Below are 21,612 nucleotides of genomic sequence, written 5' to 3'. Positions count from 1 at the left end.
GGAACTCAGTGGGGCCGGCAGCATCTCTGAGGAACATGGATAGGTGATGTTTTGAGAAGAATGACCCCGACCTGAAACGTCACCTGTCCATGTACCCCAGATGCTCTCTGACCCTCTGAGTTACTCTAGCACTTTATTTATTTTATTTTGTAAACTACCATCTATAGTTCTTTTTGTCTAAAGTTTAAGGGAGATGTGTGGGGGGCACATTTTTTACAGAGGGATGTGGGTGCCTGGAGCACGCTGCAAGGGGTGGCGGTGAAGATGGATACGATTGTGGTTTTTAGATAGGCACAAGGATATGGAGGGATGTGGATCATGTGCAGGAGAGGAGATTAGCTTCATGACCAGCACCGAAATTGTGGGCTGAAGGGCCTGTTCCTGTGCTACACTGTTCTATGTTCTATAACTGTATAGTTAATACTGATGATATTCAGTCACCATTAGGACCTTGTCTCTTAATCCTTCCACCAGCATGAATATTCCACAGAAAGGATTTGCAAATTAAACAAAGAGACAGGATTTCTGTGCTGGCATGTGGCAGCTTGAGCTGTCTTCTCTGATTTCTTACAGCTGGTTTCAATCTGGAGAGGTGAGACTGAGAACAGGCTGGCCTTTGCAGGCTCGAAGTCACTTCTGGCATATCTGCAAATGTAATAACAATACTGAGAAGAGAAATATGCAACAACTTGCTGCAATCCCGCTGGTAACGAGGACTCAACCGAGTATCGTCTCAGCTACAAGCGAATCTTTGAAGTTTGCATTTGCTTAAGGGACGTTTCTCAGCCTCCGGTGAAAGGAGTCTTTGGAAATGAGTTACCGGTGCAGAGGAGCTAATTTTGAATCGTTTTCTTGCTACTGGCCTTTGTTTCTGTGGCTGGGGAACCTCTCGTTCTCCCCCAGTCAGGTTGAAGCTTTTCCAGCGTGGAAGATCGAGGTGGTAAGAATGAATTTTTAGAAACATTTGCCCAGGAAAATAAACCATCATTCAAACCGCAGAAAGAGAAATGTTAATATTTTCCATGGGGAAAGGTGTAGAATCAAGATTAAGGAACTTTACAATTTTTGTAAAGCTTGTCTAACTACTTTGATATATATTTGACTTGCTATAAAAAGATATTTCATAGAATAATATATATTAAGGAAGATATTAAAGATATATTGAAGACATTTTAAAGATATGTAACTATTATATATATATATATATATATAGATATACAAAGATTAAAGATATAAAAGATATGTTTAAGATATATTTTAAAAATAATATATAATAAAGATATATCATAAAATGATACATATTAATGAAGCTACACAAAAATGCTTGAGAAACTTAGCGGGTGCAGCTGTCAGTAAGTTCCTGTTTTCAACTGTGTCCAATTGTTAGTTTTCTACAACATTCTCGGCAGTAATATCTGATCAAGATGTTTAGTTCCTGATTATTTCAGGGACCAGGATAAATTCTTCCCTTCTGGAAATTGTACTATTTTCTCTGTGGTTTCCACTAATCTTTTTTCAACTAAGAAAGATCGACTGCAGGAATAAACTGTTAAGGCAAGCAAAACTCTGGAGAAAGATCAGAGATGTGCAATTTTTTTTTTGGCACTATATTTTCCTCGAATGTCTTCATTAATTTGAAAGATCTTGAAGGTGGAATGAAAGCAGTTGGACTGGTAATCAGTTATCATCTGAGCAGGGAGCAGAGCGCGGATCCTCTTCCCAATTTGGGCACGACACAGGATGGGTGAGGTAGGACAACGGATAGGAGGGGGAGCAAAATGTCACCTCTTCATTTTTTCCAGAGATGCTGCCTGACTCGCTGAGTTACTCCAGCACTTTGTGTCTACCTTCAGTGTAAACCAGCATCTGCAGTTCCTTCCTACACATAGCTAGCGTAATTACAGACAACGCTAAGTCAAACCAAGTTGAGTTTATTGTCATCTGCACAAGTACGGTGAGGTACGGGTGCAATGAAAACCTTGCTTGCAGCAGCATCACAGGCACAGACACCCAGACAAATACAAGCAAACTAATTATACCTACATTTGGGGTAGAACAGCGGCACAGCAGGTAGAGCTGCTGCCTCACAGCACCAGAGCCCCGGGTTCGATCCTGGCCTCGGGTGCTGTCTGTTTGATGAGTTTACACATTCTCCCTGTGGCCGTGTGGGTTTTAGATAGGCACATGGAAATGGAGGGATATGGATCATGTGCAGGCAGAGGAGATTTGCTTCATGATAAGCACAGAAATTCCTCCCACATCCCTAAAACATGGGGGCTTGTAGGTGAATTAGCCCTCTGTAAATGTCTGTAATGTGTAGGGAGTGGGATAACATACTGTAAATCTAGTGTGAACAGGTGATCGATGGTCAGTGTGCACTCGGGCCTGGTTCCATGCTGTATCTCTAAACTAAACTAAACCATATCTAAATTACACGTTCAAATTCCTATAGCATGAAGGCACTGCAGAAAAACCAGACATTATTGCAACACACAATCGGGAAAAATAAATACGTCGACGGTAATGCAAGAGGTGGTCTGTAGTGTTCCGTGGTCGAGGTAGGATTAGGGTTGTACAGGTAGGTTCAAGATGGTTGTAGGAGAGTAGCTGTTCCTGAACCTGGCGGTGTGGGACTTCAGGCTTCTGTACCCCCTGGCCAGTGGTAGCAGTGAGATGAGGGCACAGCCTGGATGGTGGGGAACTTTGATAATAGATGCTGCCTTCCTAATGCATCTGGATGCTTTCAATGGTGGGGAGGGCTGTGCCTGTGATGGACTGGGCTGATTCCACCACTCTCTGCAGCCTCTTGTGTTCCTCTGCGTTGGAATTGCCGAACTAGGCCATGATGCAACTAGTCAAGATACTTTCTACAGCGCATCTGTAGAGGTTTGTTAGAGTATTCAGTGACATGTAAAATCTCTTGTAACCTTCCAAGAAAGTAAGGGCATTTGTGTATAGTCACAGATTAATGCAGTGCAGAAACAAGCCCTTCGGCCTAACTCGCCCACCAATGGCCAACAATGTCCCATCTACCATAGTTCCACTTGCCTGCATTTGGTCCATAACCCTCCAAACCTGTTCTATCCATGTACCTGTCCAACTGTTTCTTAAACAATGGGATAGTCCCAACCTCAACTACCTCCTCCGGCAGCTTGTTCCATACACGCACCACCGTCTGTGTGAAAACATTACCCTTCGGATTCCTATTAAATCTTTTCCCCTTCACCTTGAACCTATGTCCTCTGGTCCTCGATTCCCCTCTCTGCGTAAAAAGCTGTGCATCTACTCGATCTATTCCTCTCATGATTTTGTATAATTCTACTTGATCCTGGTGGTGAGGGACTTCAGGCTTCTGTACCTCCTGCCCGACGGTGGCAGCGAGAAGAGGGCACGGCCTGGATGGTGAGGATCCTTGAGGATAGATTATAGATATCAGGAAAAATCAGACTAGAGGGTAAAGCTTTAAGGTGAGAGGGGCAAAGTTTAATGGAGATGTGCGGGGCAAATTGTTTACACGGGAGCAGTGGGTGCCTGAAACGAGCCGCTAGGGGTGGTGGTGGAGCTAGTTACAACAGTGGTGTTTAAGAGACTTTTGGAAAGGCACATGGATGTGCAGGGAATGGAATGATATGGATCGTGCAATTAGATAAGAGTTGGTCATGGCGTCATGGTCAGCACAGGTGTTGTGGGCTGAAGGGCCTGTTAATCACTATATTCATCGTGATTAGCGGCCGTGAGTTTGATTAATGGCGGGTTTCATGTGAAAAAGGAGAACCCAAATTATTGGACATGATTTCAAATCTCCGACTATAATATAATTTGGTGGGAAAGGAGCGGCAGGAGCATGCAAGGGATGTTGACACGTTAGTTGTTTGTAATGATGGCATGGTATGGCTGCTTGCTTTTGTGTCCTATCCATCTGGATTGGGGCGGCACAGTGGCGCAGCGGTAGAGTTGCTGCTTTATGCTCCAGTCCCACTTAGGAATCCTGAACGGAAGCCTCTGGAGACTTTGCACCCCACCCAAAGTTTCCGTGCGGTTCCCGGAGATTTTTCTCAGTCTCCCTACCTGCTTCCACTACCTGCAACCTCCGGCAACCACCTGCAACCCCGGGGAACCGCACGGAAACCTTGGGTGGGGCGCAAAGTCTACAGAGGTTTCCGTTTAGGTTTCCTAAGTGGGACAGGGGCATAACAGCACCAGGGACCCGGGTTCCCCAGTGCCAGGGAAGGGCTTGTTTCCACGCTGGGCCAGCACCCACAGTGGTCTGCTTGTAGACTAAAGGTGGGAAAGGTGGATTAAAGGCTGAAAATCTGGAGCAGTTAATGTTGGGAATAGTCACGTCAGAGTCCGTAACACTGAGAACGTCTTTCTAACTGCATCATGTCGATTACATGCATGAATGTCAGAATGAATGATACTTAATTGTCACAAACTATTTTTACATTTGCAGGAAGGAGGGAGTGCCGCACTCAGGAAGTCCTACCTGATCCCTACCTCACCCGAAGAGCTGCCCAAGTCCTTTCTGCTGCGTAGGAAGCGTTACGCCATTAACCCCTTGCTCCATAAATGGGACCATTTCAACATCACCTACAAGTAAGTGAACCGGAACTTTAGGTAGACCTTACCCGGGGTACACTTGCCAGGATGTAAACAAAACTGGTCTTCAAAAAGCTGTGGGAAAAATCAAACAGGAAGTAGATAGTCAAACCGTTAGTCTATTAGCGAACTACTGCAGGTGTGGAAATCCGGTAAAGACAGATTATGCCAACATTATTCGGCAGATTAGGCATCATCAACGGAGAGAAGTCAAGTTCACATTTAGAGTTTCGAGTGTAGAGAGGTACAGTGTGGCCCTTCGGCCCATCGATTCCGTGTTGACCGCACTTGGGTCGGAAACGCAAACCCTGTGTGTTTGGAAATCCCGTGGGTTTTCTCCAGGTGCTCTGGATTCCCAAAAAAGTGTAGGTTTGTAGGTTAATTGGCTTCTGTAAATTTCCCTTAGTGTGTATGGAGTGGTTGAGAAAGAGGGATGACATGGAATTAGTGCAAACGGTTGATCGATGGTCAGTGTGGACACAGTGGCCCAACAGGTCTGTTTCTATGCTGTATCTCTAAACTAAACAAGACCTAACTATGTACCTGCTTGGGCAGGTACTTGAATGGGAAAGTTGTAGGAGACTAATGGAGGCAAAAGAGATTAATAGAGAGACAAAATGATCCGGCATAGACAAGGTTGGCCAAGAGGCTTTTTCTGTACTTTGATGATAAGTTCCAGACTGGGACGGAAGAGTAGATTAGTTTAATTTAGAGATACAGCATGGAAACAGACCCTTCACTCCACTGAATCCGCACCAACCAGTGATCCCTGCACACTAACATTATCCAACACACACTAGGGACAATTTACAATTTTACCAAGCCAATTAACATACATACCTGTACACCTTTGGAGTGTGGAAGGAAACCGGAGCTCCTGGAGAAAACCCACGCGGTCACATGGAGAACGCACTGCATACACTTCCTACAGGCAGCACCCATGGTCAGGATCAAACCCCTGTCTCTGGTGCTGTAAGGCAGTAACACTACCGCTCATAGAGTAGACCAGAGGGAGAATGTCTAATGCAATCAATGACTGATTCCATCATTGTCTCTCCAGGATTGAGAAGTTTCCAAGCACTCTGAACAAAGCTGACACCAGGAAAGCCATCGCGATAGCCTTCGTAATGTGGAGTGACGTTTCACCTCTCACCTTCACCGAGCTCCCAACACACAAGGATGCGGATATCACAATCGGTGCGCTGCAACCTCCTACTTCATGATACTCCCCACTATTTTACATCATGCTCTGCCTTCATAGTTTGACAGAAGGAGGCCATTCAGCCTATTGAAACTATGCAGGCCCATGGTGTCATTGAATCACACAGTCATACAGCATGGGAACAGGCCCTTCAGCCCAACTTACCCAATCTGACCAAGATGCCCCATCTACACTAGTTCCACCTGCCCGGATTTGGCCAAAATTCCTCTAAACCTGTCCTAGCAATGCGACAGTCTAAGTATATTTTTCAGATTCAGATTCAGATTCAGATTCAATTTTAATTGTCATTGTCAGTGAACAGTACAGAGACAACGAAATGCATTTAGCATCTCCCTGGAAGAGCGACATAGCAACTGATTTTCAATGTTGTGGTAATACCTGCCTCAACTTCCTCCTCTTCGTTCCATGGACCCACCGCCCTCTGTGGAAAAAGTTGCCCCTCAAACTCCTATATAATCTTTCCCTTCTCACCATAATACCATGTCTGGTGGTTCTTGATTCCCCTACTCTGCTAAAAGACTATTCTCATTAGTAATTGGCTTCTGTAAATAGTCCATAGTGTGTGGGGAGTAGATGGGAAAGTGAGATAACATGGATCTCGTGTATACATGATCGGCGTGGAGTCGATGGGCCAAAGGTCCTGTTTCCCTGCTGTGCCCATAAACTAAATGTTATAATTGTATCCACTTCTATAAGTTCTTCTGCGACCTCGTTCCAGATATGAATTATCTTATGAGTGAAAAATTGCCGCTGAGATCCCTCTTAAAACTCTTCCCTCTCATCTTAAGCCTGTGCCCTCTAGTTGTAGAATCCTCTACCTTGGGTAAAAAGACTGAGCATTCACTTTATACATGCCCCTCGTGATCTGGTACAGCTCAACAAAGTCACCCCTCAGCCTCCTATGCTGAAAAAGGAAAAAAGTCCCATGGAGTTTTATCACTAAACCCAGTAGCCTGGAGTAATATTCCAGCAAAATTAATTCAAATTCCATCTACAATAGCTTGATTCCAAATTGAAGGCAATAAAGTTGTGGATTGCTGTAAAGATTTAACCGGTCCAAAAGTGCCTGGAAAATAGCAGGAATGAAATTTGGCTTTCTCACCCAGCGACTGACTTAATACAAGGTGATTAATCCTTCACTGGCTGGCAGTGGAGATGGTGACTTACCCAATGCATTCGATCCCCATATCGCACACAAGGACTCAAAGTGTAACTCAGCGAGTCAGGCAGCATCTCTGGAGAACATGGAAGGGTGACGTTTCGGGTCGGGACCCTTCCTCAGACTGAGTGCAGGGGTGGGGGGGAAAGAAAGCTGGAGGAGAGGAGGGGCAGCTCAAAGCACGACAGGTCATAGGTCAACCCAGGTGACGGGGATGGTTGGACAAAGGACAGAGATGAACACACACAAGGTGTGAGACAAAAGGATTAGAGAGACAATAGACAACAGGTGCAGGAGTAGGCCATTCAGCCCTGTGAGTCAGCACCGCCATTCAATGTGATCATGGCTGATCATCCCCAATCAGTACGCCATTCCCGCCTTCTATCCATATCCCCTGACTCCACTATCTTTAAGAGCACTATCTAGCTCTCTCTTAAAAGTATCCAGAGAACCGGCCTCCACCTCCCTGAGGCAGAGAATTCCAGACTCACGACTCTCTGTGACAAAAAATGTTTCCTCGTCTCTGTTCTAAATGGCTTACCCCTTATTATTAAACCGTGGCCCCTAGTTCTGGACTCCCCCAACATTGGGAACATGTTTCCTGCCTCTAGCCTGTCCAAACCCTTAATAATCTTATATGTTTCTATAAGATACCCTCTCATCTTTCTAAACTCCAGAGTATACAAGCCGTCGCTCCATTATCTCAGCATATGACAGTCCCGCCATCCCGGGAATTAACCGTGTAAATCTACGCTGCACGACCTCAATACGACCTCAATAGCAAGAATGTCCTTCCTCAAATTAGGGGACCAAAACTGCACACAATACTCCAAGTATGGTCTCACTAGGGCCCTGTACAACTGCAGAATGACTTCTTTGCTCCAATACTCAACTCCTCTTGTTATAAAGGCCAACATGCCATTCGCTTTCTTTACTGCCTGCTGTACCTGCATGCTTACTTTCATTGACAATTTGGACATACCAGATAACATTTTAAAAATTAGAGAATGAAGGAAATGTTCGTTATCATGTTGAACAAGGACCCCAAGTAATAAAAAGTTAGATTTTCATACCGTTGTAGCACTTCCCCCTGTTTTCCCAACTTGACACCAGTTATCATTTAGCATAGTAATCTGCCTTCCTGATTTTAGTTATACCAAAGTGGATAACCTAAATAGCCCCAACATTTATCACACATAATTCACAATAAAACATGATTTTAAAACTGCATTTGCTGTAAATTAAAATCAATTTAAATCGGTTTTCTAGTGGGTTCCTGTGAACGCCTGGTTTAGAACCCACACGCTGTCCAAGTCACCCTGCGGCATTAAAGAGCCCTCATGAACTAGCATAGAAAACCTCCTCACAGTTACACACTGTCTTTATCCTGGGGCTTTGTGATTTTTCATCTACTATAAAATTTGCTAATGTTACTTTTGAATCTTTCCTTCGTCTAAATCATTTTGATTATATTGTAAATAGCAGCGGTCCCAGCACCGAGCCTTGCGGCTGCCTGCCATTCTGAAAGGGACCCGTTAATCCCTACTCTTTGTTTCCTGTCTGCCAACCAATTTTCTATCCTAGTGGATGCTGTGAATTGTGAAGCCAGATGACTGATGATTAGGGAGTTGGACACACTTGGATTGAACACCAGGAGTAGAGGGAAGGCCTGTTACAAGTATATAAAACTGTGAGAGGCAGAGAAAGTGCATGGCTTTTAGATGAGAGTTAAAAATAAAAGTGCTGGAGTAACTCAGCAGGTCAGGCAGCATCTCTGGAGAACATGGATAGGTGATGTTTTAGGAACTGGTATTTGTGTCCTGTGTTTTAACCAGCATTTGCAGTTATTTGTCAGCGGTTCGCGCCAGCTCCGTTCTAGCTCCAAGGGCAGCAATCCCCTCATTCCCATCCCTTAGTTGTGATTCTCTCTCGTAAAATATGGAACAGTACTGACACAAAATGATGGGATAACTCAGCATCGCTGGGGGAAATGGATAGGTGACGTTTTGGGTCAGGAACCTTCTTCAATGTTGAATCAGTCAAATTGCCCCACGATTCTACTTTAAACTTGACCATGTGAGTTACACCAGCACCTTGTGCCTTTTTGCCACCTATCAGTTGTCAGGCTTTGTCCTGCCTCGTCTCCCTTCCAGTTACCTCCATGAGTCTGAAGAAGAATCCCGGCCAGAAACCTCACCTATCCGCCTTCTCCAGAGATGCTGCCTGATCCGCTGAGTTACTCCAGCACTTTATTTCTTCTTTTTTTTTTGTAAACCAGCATCTGCAGTTCCTTGTATTTCCATAGAACAGTACAGTACAACACAGGAACAGGCCCTTCGGTCCACCATATCTGTACCATTTGCCAAGTTAAACTAATCTCCCCTGCCTGCACGTGATCCATATTTCCTCCATTCCCCACATATCCACGTGCCCTATATAAAAGCTCCTGACACACCACTATCGTATCTGCCTCCACCACCACCCCCAGCAGCATGTTCCAGGCACCCACCACCTTCTGTAAAAAAATTTACCCCACACATCTCCTTTAAACTTTGACCCTCTCACCTTAAATTCTGCCTTTGAGACAATTTCACATCCATCAATTCTCCTTTGCCTCCATGAAGGAGTAATTCACAAAGGCCAATAAACCTTCCATTTAAACAAATTCTTGTGACATTTTCCTCAACTTCCCTTTCCCATTTTCTACCCCTCAACTACATACCGGGGGAAATCTGCAGAGGCCAATCAACCTACCAATCCTCACATATTTGGAGGAAAATGATCAGACAACGTTTCGGATCAGAACACTCCCAATTTCTTGAGGGACCTGGAACCTGAGGAAGTGTCCCGATCCAAACTGTTACTGGTCCATTCGCTCCACAACAGAGCCTGGCCCACTGAGTTCCTCCAACACTTTGCTTTTTGCTCAAGATTCCAGATTCTACAGTCTCTTGTTTCTCCCTAACTCATCACCCACGTAATATCCAATTTGTCTCATGGAAACATATTGCAGTAGAACTACCTGTACTGAAAGGAAATCTCAGTCTAGTCATAGCTAGAGTAATACAGTGTATAAATATGCCCTTTGGCCCAACTTGCCCACACCGACCAACATGTCCCATCTACACTAGTCCCACCTGCCTGACATATCCCACTAAACCTATCCTATCCATGTACCTATCTAAATGCCTCTTAAATGTTGCGATATCACCTGCCTCAATTACCTCGTCTAGCAGTTTTTTTCATACACCAACCACATTTTGTGTAAAAAAAGTTTTTTTACACAAAATGTTTTCACAGCTTCCTATTAAATCTTTCCCTCCTTAAACCTACACCCTCTGCTTCTCGATTCCCTTAAGGCCCACTTAGGCCATTTTTTCGGCGATAGCCAGAAAATAGGCTGTCGCCACATGGTCGCTGGGTGACGCCTGTATTGTCGTGAGTTGTCTCCTCAAGTGCCGTAACGTTTTTCCTGTCGCCACTGGATTTTGAAATGTTCAAAACCTTTCGGCGACAGTGGGCTTGACGTTGCCTGTCTTCCCCTGTCGTAGGTAGTCGCCAGGTGACTTTGGTTGTTGCCAGGTGCTGACTTCGGTGAATTCCATTGGCGATCACCCACGTCAACCGGCGACACGTACCGGCGACTGAATTGTCTTCAGTTGTCGCCGACAGGGTCGTAGCGTGTCATATCTTGTTGCGGGTGGACGTAAGTTGATGTTGTAGGTTGTCGTAGGTGTGGTCGTAGGTGTGGTCGTAGGTTGTCGTAGGTGTGGTCATAGGTGGACGTCCTAAGTCCCGAGGAATTGTGTCGCCGGTTAATGTAGCTTGTCGTAGCCTGACGTTGACTAGGTGGTAGCTTGTTGTCGACATTGTCGTAGGTGGTGTCCAGAGACGCCAGTTTTGCGGCGTCCCGCTATGAGTGGGACAGTCACTGGCAGTTGCCTAAAAATCGCCAAAGTGGGACAGGCCCTTTAATCTGGACAAAAGACCGTGCGTTTACTCAATCTATTCCTCTCATAATTTTGTACACCTCAATAAGATCACCCCTCATCCTCCTGAGCTCCAAGGAATAAACTCCTAGCCTGCTCAGCTTCTCCATATAGCTCAGGCCCTCAAGTCCTGGAAACATCCGCATAAATCTTCTCTGTATCCTTTCCAGCGTGTCAACATCTTTCCTGTAACATGGTGGCTAAAACTGAATACAATAACACTAAATGTGGCCTCATCAATATCTCATATAACTGTAGCATGACCTCCCAACTTCCACAGAGAAGTGTATCTATTCCGTTTAAAATCTAAATGTACATTTGTTGCAGGGTTTTACACGTTCAATCACACTGACTGCTGGTTTGCCCCGCTTCACCCCTGCTTCGACGGACTCAATGGGGAGTTGGCACACGCATTCCTGCCCCCCCTCGGCAAGATTCACTTTGATAATCACGAGTTCTGGATTCTGGGCAAGTCTCGATTCAGCTGGAAGCAAGGTAACGCAGCGAGATGTTTGTAATGACTCGGTGGGTGCTGGGTTGTTCCAATTATTTATTTATTATCATGTGTACCAAGGTACAGTGAAATAATGTTTTTGCATACAGTTCAACAAGAATATCACCATACATAAGTACAATTCCCCATTTAGTATAGAACTCCTTGCATGATCCTCGTCAACCCTTGTTCCACAGGGGTGCCTCCCACAGCCGACATAGAGGGTGTAGAATGTAAGACCCCTGGTTCTTCTTGCTGGGATTTTTGTCCAGCACCCGCCACCGTCTCCCTCCATCCTCCTCACCGTGGCTTCCCTCTCTGGGCTGGTTCATGGATCTGCTGCAGGTGAGCCAGGTCTGCCGTTATGATACGGCTGCAGCTTGCAGGGATGGAAGAGAGTCATAGATTCACACAGCAAGGAGACAGGCCCTTTCGCCCAACTCATCCAAGGTGCTTACCTGAGAAATTTCCATTTGCCTGCAAACGGAAAACACACATAGTGTTGGAGTAACTCAGTGGTTCAGGCAGCATCTCTGGAGAACATGGATGTATGTTAGATTAGACCAAGGATCTATCTGCCCTTTCAGACTGGGCCGCACAGTGGTGCAGCAGTAGAGCCGCTGCCACACAGCACCAGAGACCCGTGATTGATCCTGACCTCGGGTGCTGTCTGTGTGGAGTTTGCAAGTTAACCATATAACCATATAACAATTACAGCACGGAAACAGGCCATCTCGGCCCTACAAGTCCATGCCGAACAAATTTTTTCCCCTTAGTCCCACCTGCCTGCATTCGTACCATAACCCTCCATTCCCTTCTCATCCATATGCCTATCCAATTTATTTTTAAATTATACTAATGAACCTGCCTCCACCACTTCCACTGGGAGCTCATTCCACACCGCCACCACTCTCTGCGTAAAGAAGAGAAACCGTGATTGATCATCATTTTAAAGACCTCTATAGTCCCCCCTTACCTTCTGCGCTCCATAGATAAAGACCTAACTTATTCAGACCTATCTCTTAACTTAGTGTTGAAACCCAGGCAACATTCTAGCTAAATCTCCTCTGACCTCGGGTGCTGTCTGTGTGTGGAGTTTGCAAGTTCTCCCTGTGACTTCATAGGTACTTCTCTGACATCCACATTCCAAAGTACACCATACTCCAGATTTGGGTACAATTTTAACATTACATCCCAGCTTCTATACTCAATGCTCTGATTTATAAAGGCTAGCATACCAAAATTTACCACCCTATCTATATTGTGCAAATTCCCAGATCCCTCTGTTCAACCCAATTCCCTACCAGTTCCCTGTGACTGCATAGGTTTCCTCCCACATTCCAAAGATGTGCGGGTTTGTAGGTTAATTGGCCCTTTGTAAATTGTCCCCAGTGTGTAAGGAGTGGTACTGAAAGTGGAATAACATAGAATCAGTGTGAACGGGTGATCGCTGGTCAGCGTGGACTCAGTGGGCCAAAGAGCATGTTCCCATGCTGTATATTTAAAACTAAACTACATCGCAAGGCTCTACTCTGATGAAGGGCAGGAATTCCCTCAGGTTCCAGACCCCAGTTATTAATAATCAAAAGTAACATCAATAAAACGGACGTATCTGGCCTTTGATTCATAGCAGCTGGTGGGAACTTGCTGTGCACTGGTTAGTTCAGTTTAGTTATGTTTTTAGTATAAAGATAAATCATGGAAACAGGCCCTTCGGCCCACCATGCCAACCAATGATGATCACCCACTGTTGTATCCACTCTCTACACACTAGTAGCAATTTAACCTATAATCACGCACGTCTTTGGGATGTGGTGGGAATATGGAGCACCTGGAAGTAACCCACGCATTCATAGGGAGAACGTGCAAACTCCACACAGGCAGCACGCAAGGTCAGGATTGAACCTGGGTCTGTTGCTGTGAGGCAGCAGGCCACTGCACAATGCCAGACTAGAAGCAAGCTGTATGGGGTCTAGACAGTTCCATTCCACACATTAGGGAAAATTTAGAAGGCAATTAACCATGTCTTTGGAATGTGGGAGGAGACCAGAGCACCCAGAGAAACATTCTTCAAACTTTTCCGCTTTCACCTTAATTTGATATTTCCAATGTGGGAAAAGGTTCTGATTGTCTACCCTATCTATTTAATCCAAAGTAAACTAAAAAGTATTTTTGACGTTTAAACTTTGCCTCCACCCCAGAGTTGTTGATGTTTAATTGCTAACTCCTTGAATGGATTATTCTGCGATGTTGGCAGGTGTTTGGCTCAATGACCTTGTGCAGGTAGCAGCTCATGAAATTGGACATGCACTTGGGCTGATGCACTCCCGCAACATGAGTGCACTCATGCACCCCAATGCGACGTACACTGGGCAGCGGCGGATCACACAGGACGACATCTGGGGCATCCAGAGACTGTACGGTGGGTGAACTTTGTGCCAACATGGGCATGCGTATGGTTGGCAGTAATTCCGGCTGCATCCAAGAAAGCACAGTGGCGCAGCAGTAGAGTTGCTGCCTCACAGCGCCACAAACTCGGGTCCATCTTGATCTCGGGTGCTGTCTGTACGTTCTCCCTGTGACCTCGTGGGTTTTCTCCGGATGCTCCGTTTCCTTCCATATTCCAAAGAGTGAGGGCCTATAGATTAATTGGCTTCTGTAACTTTTCCCTGGGATGTAGGATAGAACTAGTGTACGGGTGATCATTGGTCGGCACGGACTTGGTGAGCCAAAGAGCCTGGTTTCACGCTGTATCTCTAAAACAAACTAAAATAGAACATAGTACAGCACAGCAACAGGCCCTTCAGCCCTCAATGTCTCTGCCGAACATGATGCCAAGATCCATATCCCTCCATCACCTGCATATCCATGTCCCTATTCCCAAAGTATTTTAAATGTCACTATTGTATCTGCCTCCACCACCATCCCTGGCAGTGTGTTCCAGGCACTCACCACCCTCTGTGAAAAAATAGCTTACCCTAAACATCTCCATTGGACTTTGCCCCTCTCACCTTAAAGTTATGCCCTCCTGCCTTCGATATTTTCATCTTAGGAAGAAGGTTCTGACTCTCTAACCTATCTGTGCCTCTCATAATTTTATATACTTCTATCAGGTCTCCCCTCAACGTCCGGTGTGGATGAGAAAACATCTCCAAGTCTGTCCAACCGCTCCCTGTAGCTAATATCCCCTAATCCAGGCATCAGTCTGATGAAAGGTCTCAACCTGAAACATCACCTATTCCTTCTCTCCGGAGATGCTGCCTGTCCTGCTGAGTTACTCCAGCTGTTTGTGTCTATCTTTGGTTTAAACCAGCATCTGCAGTTCCTTCTTACACTTTATTCTGGTAAACCTCTTCCGCACCCTTTCCAAAGCCTCCACATCCTTCCTGTAATGGAGTGATCCAAACTACATGCAATATTCCAAAATGTGGCCTGACCAAACTCCTATAAAGCTGCACCAAGACGTCTTGACTCTTATACTCAATGCCCGGGCCAATGAAGGCAAGCACACCATACACTTTCTTTACCACTCTATCTGCTTGTGTTTCCACTTTCAGAGAGTTAAGGACTTGGACCATGAGATCCCTCTGAACATCAATAGGAGCTGGAGTAGACCACTCAGCTCTACAATCCAGTCCTTCCCTTCAATATGACCATGGGTGATCTTTGCTAACCTCATGTGCTTAGACCCATAAACATGATAACAGATATATAACAAATAATAAGTCAAGTCATACAGCATGGATATGGGCCCTTCAGCCCAACTCATCCATGCTGAAGAATTTGCCCCATCTGTACTAGTCCCCCTTGCCCACGTTTGGCCCATATCCCCTAAACCTTTCCTATCCACGATCTTTCACTGAAACCAAATGTAGACTGGCCGATTGGTTTGCTGAACACCTTTGCTCAGTCCGCCTGAACCTACCTGATCATCGGTTGCTAAACACTTTAAATCTCCTTCCCATTCCCACACAGACCTTTCTGTCCTAGGTCTCCTCCATTGTCAGAATGAGGCGAAATGCAAATTGGAGCTTACAGCCCAGTGGTATGAATATTGATTCTCTAACTTCAGGTAACCCCGGCATTCCCTCTCTCTCTCTATCCCTCCCTCATCCAAGTCGCACCAGCTTCTCGTTCTCACCTACCAAACAGTTAACAATGGCCCGTTTCCTTTATCATCATTACTTTTTGCATATATTTCATTCATTATTCTTTATTTTTCTACAACATCGTCTATATCTCTCGTTTCCCTTATCCCTAACCAGTCTGAAGAAGGGTCTTGACCTGAAACGTCACCCATTCATTCTCTCCAGAGATGCTTCCTGTCCCGCTGAGTTACTCCAGCTTTTTGTGTCTATCTTCATGTACCTGTCCAAGTGTCTTTTAAACGCTGTTATATTACCTGCCTCAACTACCTCACCTGGCAGCCATGGTGTGCCGACTATAATGTGCCTGTTCATCATTCTAGGCTGCATTGATAAGAAGAGGCTTTGCGATCCATGGGCCCGTGTTGGATTCTGTGAGCAGCGACGGTCGTTCATGAAAAGGCATTGCCCGAAAGTGTGTGACTTGTGCTTTGGTGAGTTTGATTGTAACCTGGTTAACGCAACAGTAGTGAGACACGGCGGCACAGTGGCGCAGTGGGTAGAGTCGTTGCCTCACAGAGCCAGAGGCCTTGCTTCGATCCCGACCTCGGGTGCTGTCTGTTTGCACATTCCCCCTGTGACCGCGTGGGTTTCCTCCAGGTGCTCCGGTCTCACAAGACCATAAGACACGATTAATGGTTCAATGGTTCCTTATTATGACATGTACAGTGAAAAGTACATACAGTTACATGCAGTTGAGTAAAGTATTGCCATACCTAAGCAAAATCCCCAATTAGTACAAAGTGCATGGAAATAGTTCACTGAGACCGTGTGCAAGAGTTGCCAGGTTTTGGCGCCATTTTCAAAGTCCAGTCCACTCCTGGTGCTCGGTCACCTGGAGCGGCACCTGATCCAGGAGAGCCCTGAGCTGCTGTAGGGCTTCCAGCCATCGCTTCCATCCGGATCATCCAGAGAACCGTCGTCCCTCTCCACGCCCAGCCACCTCCAGCCTTTGTGCCCTGGGGGAGCCTCCCGCAGCCGACCTTAAGGGAGCAGAAGGTAAGACCCTGGTTCACTCTCTTACTGGCTCTTGCTCTCGTGTCCACTATCTACGGCTCCCTCCGTCTTCCTCTCAAGTTCTCTGGTCCTCAGGGGAGGTTCCCTCTATAGGCTACGGCTCACCGGACCTTCCCCTTCAGAGCAGAATTAGGGCATTCAGCCCATCTGATTGTAGTAGGGAGGAGAAAGCTGGTGAAAGCGAGGTGGGGGCAGGACAAAGCCTGGCAAAAGGTCACTGCTAAAGAATTCTAACCTGTTATATGATCGGGAACAGCAGTGAGAATTGGTTTATTTTCATCAATTCAGCAAATATAATCATAGAATCATACTACATGGAAGCAGGCCCTTCCGTCCAACCTGGCCATGCCGACCAAGAAGACCTATTTATACTAGACCCATCGGCCCATGTTGACCCATATCCCTCTAACCTTCGGTTGCTGAGTTCTGAGACTCCAGGGATACAGGTAATAATGAAATTAATTCAAAGTTTTCTGCCCTATTTACTGCCAATAAAAGTGTAGAATTATTCTTCCTGCTCGCCGACTCTACGACCACATTTCAACCCAGACTCGTCACCTCAATTCATCATTACTTTTTGCATCTTTCATTCATTTGTTCTATATCACTCTTCATCACCATCTATATCTCTCGTTTCCTTTTCCCCTGACTCTCAGTTTGAAGAAGGGTCTCGACCCGAAACATCATATATTCCTTTTCTCCAGAGATGCTGTCTGACCCGCTAAGTTACTCCAGCTTTTTGTGTCTATCTTTGGTTGGAACCAGCATCTGCAGTTCCTACCTACATGTTTAGACTCGTCTACAGCTTTGTGTATATACCCACTTTTCATCCACACTTTAATCTCAAGCATGAAATACTAAAGAATTATTTCCAAAGTCTTGGGTTTTTTTAGTTTAATTTAGCTTAGTTTAGTTTAGTTTCGAGACACAGTATGAAAAAGGGCCCTTTAGCCGATCTAGTGTGCACCCATCAATGATCACCCGTTCCCACCAGTTCTATCCTACACACTAGGGGCAATTTACAGAAGACAATTAACCTACAAACTTGCATGTCTTTGACATGTGGAAGGAAACCAAAGCACCCGGTGAAAACCCAGACATTCACAGGCAGAAGGTGCAAACTCCACACAGATAGTGCCCCTAGTCAGGATTGAACCTGGGTCTCTGGCACTGTGAGGCAGCAACTCTACCTCCGTGCGAGTGTGCCACTCTGTGAATGTTGAACCAAAAAATGTCCCCACAAAGATCAGTGGTCGTACAGTAATCAGAATGGAAACAGGCCCTTCGGCCCATCTTGTTCGTGCCGATCAATAACCCAATTACTATTTTGTCTTTCACTAATCTTTCTCCTCCAGAGCCACCAGATGCAGTGCCTACAACCACGGCACTCCCTCAGAACATTAAGATGAAGTATGTGTCCAAAGGTCGCATCGTGACCTTCCGTTGTGGCCAGGCCGTCTCGAGACTGAGTTCCCATAAAGTCAGGTGAGTTTATTGAATCTGTCCTGGACCTCCACCATTGCCAGTGAGGCCACACGCAACCTGGCGGAACAGCAGTGCATAAGATCATAAGGTATAGAAGCAGAATTAGGTCATTTGGCCCATCATGTCTACTCCGTCGTTCAATCATGACTGAATTATTTTTCCCTCTCAACCTCATTCTCCTGCCATGCCCCGTAATCTTTGACACCCTTACTAATCAAGAACATATCGCCAACTAAAGAGTGTTCCTGACCCACCATCTACCTCTTTGGATACCCTCAGACTATATTTAATCTATCTTTAATGAGACTACTGGACTTTACCTTGCATAAGACATTATTATCTTTATACTGTATCTGTACACTGTGGACAGCTTAATTGTAATCATGTATATTCTTTCCGCTGACTGGATAGCACGCAATAAAGGTGTTTTGTGTACCTGGGTACACATGACAATAATAAATTAAATTAAACTAAATGTTATATCTGTCTTCACTTCCAGTTGCTCAATAAATTGCTGTATAAATGTACACCCTTCCTCTTGCTCTTGCAATGAACGCCCTTTGTTTTGGTCCCTTGCAGCTGGTACAAGGATGGGGAGCTGCTGGCTGATTCCGTGCCCGGGTACTTCATGGTGAAAGGGCAAGGCCTCAGCATAGTGGCAAACGAGTACAATGAGGGACTGTACACTTGCCAAGTGCAACGCAAGACCAAGACCATCCAAGCCAATTCCTGGTGGATCAGGGTCAAGGATGACAATAATAGCGATGACCCACAGAACACCAACTCGCATCGAGGACACGGCATCCCAGATCAACCCAATCCATTGTAAGTTTCAAGATGCAGCATGGAAAGAGGCTATTCGCCCTTCCATGTTAATGGGTGGCACAGTGGCGCCTTCACTGTAGGGTGGCTGCTTCATGGCACCAGAGACCTGGATTCAATCATGTCGACACGATCAGTCTGTGCGGAGTTAGTATGTTCACCCTGTGACCACATGGGTTTTGTCCAAGTGCTCCAGTTTCCACCCACATTCCAAAGATGTACTGTTTGGAAGTTAACTGGCTTCAATAAAAATGTTAAAAAAATTGTTTGTAGTGTGTGCTAGTGTAACAGGGATCGCTGGTCGGCACAAACACGGTGGGCCGAAAGGCTGTTTCCGCGCCGTATCTCTAACAACTAAAACGAAAAAGAACCATTGAACCTGAAACACTTTTAATGTCCTTTTTGGAAACATAGAAACGTAAAAAAATAGGTGCAGGAGAAGGCCATTCGGCCTTTCTAGCCAGCACCGCCATTCAATATGAGCATGGCTGAGTCTGTGGAATTATCTGCCTCAGAGGGCGGTGGAGGCAAGTTCTCTGGATGCTTTCAAGAGAGAGCTAGATATGGCTCTTAAAATAGCAGAGTCAGGGGATATGGGGAGAAGGCAGGAACGGGCTATTGATTGGGGATGATCAGCCATGATCACATTGAATGACGGTGCTGGCTCGAAGGGCCAAATGGCTTACACCTGCACCTATTGTCTATTATCTATTGTCTATTGTCTAAAATCAATACCCACTTCCTGCTTTTTCCCCATATCCCTTGATTCCATTAGCCCTAAGAGCCACAGTACATCTAACTCTCTCTTGAAAACATTCAGTGATTGCCCCCCACTGCCTTCTGTGGCAGAGTATTCCACAGATCCACAACTCTCTGGGTGAAACAGTTTTTCCCCATCTCAGTCCTAAATGGCCTACCCCTTATTCTTAATCTGTGACCCCTGGTTCTGGACTCCCCCAACATGGGGAACATTTTCCCTGCATCTAGCCTGTCCATTCCCTTAAGAATCTTATATGTTTCTACAAGATCCTTTCTCATCCTTCTAAATTCCAGTGATTATAAGCCCAGTCGATCCATTCTTTTTGATACTTAGACATCCAGAAATCATTGGAGGTTTCACTAGGTTCTCTCATAAGATGATTAAATTCACTCCTGTTGCCTTGTGGCACTAAACAGTTATTAGTTAAACATTTCAGTGCCAACAATTGTGGCATAAATGCTCATTTCTAGTTCAATACTCTGCAGAGTTGATGCATTAAATGAGAGAAGAAATATTTGGGCTTCTGCCACCTCATCAACAAAGAGCTACACGTTTGATGTCTCCCCATGGCTTTCCTTACCGTCTAATTCATTTATTCCTGACGTTATTGATGCCAATTAAACGTTCTACCTGTCAAAGCCACTTCCAGCGTCAATGTATTTCTTGTAAAGGTCGACATAGTCATTGGACAGAAGTGACCATCAGGAAAACTCAAGGAGCCCCAAGGTGATGGGGCATTATTAGACCATTATTGGATTTGTTGGCTGGATGGGAGCATTTGATATCAGCCGTTTAATCGTTTGTTAAAACAGAGAAACATCCTTGGCCATTTCAAAGTCAGAATATTTGTTTATGCATCTGGTGTAGTGGATAGTTTAGTTTAGAGATACAGCGTGGTACAAGGCCCTTCAGCCCACTGAGCCCACACCGACCAACGATCATCCCGTACACTAGTTCTATCCTGCACACTAGGAACAATTTACAATTTTACAGAAGCCAATTAACCTACAAACCTGCACGTCTTTGGAGTGTGGGAGGAAACCAGAGCTCCCGGGGAAAACCCACATGGCCACGGGGTGAACATACAAACTCCATACAGATAGCACCTGTAGTCAGGATTGAACTTGGGTCTCTTGCTCTGTAAGGCAGCAACTCTACCGCTGTGTCACTATGTCGCCCAAACTCTGTGCCTGTTGTAAAGCCAGCATCCCCAACAATACAACACTACCCAATACTGAAGGAATCAGCCTGGGTTTGGAATGCAGGAAAACCTACATTGGAAGTTTAAGTAACAATATAATCACAGTTTAAATCTTAAAAATAATTCTCTGTTAATTATTTCCATCTTGCTAATTTCAGTGTCTGCACAGAAACTTAATCACAAGAGCCTTGTTTGTTTTAATTATGTATTCATATCTACATTAGCAGTCAAAATACAGTTCAGTTAGTTTGGTACAGTACAGATTGAGTATATGCTTGAATTCCAGCAGCTTCACACAATTCAAGCGCTGAATTGTCAATTCAAGTCCTATTGAATTTGAAGAATTATTCTGGTACTTTTGTGGCATTATAAGAAAGCTCTAGACAAATGGGGTAAAATAATCCCACAGTTCAATATATTTTGTGACAGGTAAAGGGGTGTGTTTGCGATTATCTGTTACACTAAAATGGGTAGCTGAACATTGAATGATTTAGTTTGTTAAAACAATACAGGGTTACAGTTAGATTTCACTTTAAAACAGTTCAGAAAAAATCCACAACATTGACACCCAAAGACTAAGAACCAAGTGCTGGCAAATGGGGTTGCATAGGTAGATACTTGATGGCTAGTATAGACATAGTGGGCCAAAAGGCCAGTCTAACTCTACAAAGTTCAAGATGAAATAAAGAAACTGATGGGGGAGAGAAAACATTAGTTTAG

At 45.1% G+C, this 21,612-nt stretch overlaps 1 protein-coding gene across 2 annotated transcripts; it reads left to right on the top strand.

The window, feature by feature from the left end:
- The first annotated feature begins 566 nt into the window (after positions 1 to 566).
- mmp23bb (matrix metallopeptidase 23bb) lies at positions 567 to 21,015 on the top strand. 2 transcript variants are annotated; one of them, XM_055645798.1, is made up of 8 exons: positions 568 to 940; positions 4,454 to 4,596; positions 5,660 to 5,796; positions 11,297 to 11,464; positions 13,720 to 13,884; positions 15,931 to 16,041; positions 17,980 to 18,109; positions 18,689 to 21,015. In XM_055645798.1, exons 1-8 carry the CDS (start codon positions 812 to 814, stop codon positions 18,936 to 18,938), a joined length of 1,233 nt encoding a protein of 410 aa, XP_055501773.1. In that variant the 5' UTR covers positions 568 to 811; the 3' UTR covers positions 18,939 to 21,015. The 2 variants fall into 2 exon arrangements, with proteins under 2 accessions (XP_055501774.1, XP_055501773.1); XM_055645799.1 differs by lacking the exon at positions 13,720 to 13,884 and having other exon boundaries at positions 567 to 940.
- Positions 21,016 to 21,612: the final 597 nt, after the last annotated feature.

This window comes from Leucoraja erinacea, chromosome 14, assembly GCF_028641065.1.
Source record: "Leucoraja erinacea ecotype New England chromosome 14, Leri_hhj_1, whole genome shotgun sequence".
In the NCBI taxonomy this organism is placed as follows: Eukaryota; Metazoa; Chordata; class Chondrichthyes; order Rajiformes; family Rajidae; genus Leucoraja; species Leucoraja erinaceus.
The sequence above is the reverse complement of the archived record's forward strand: the minus strand, read 5'-3'. Positions and strand labels throughout refer to the sequence as shown.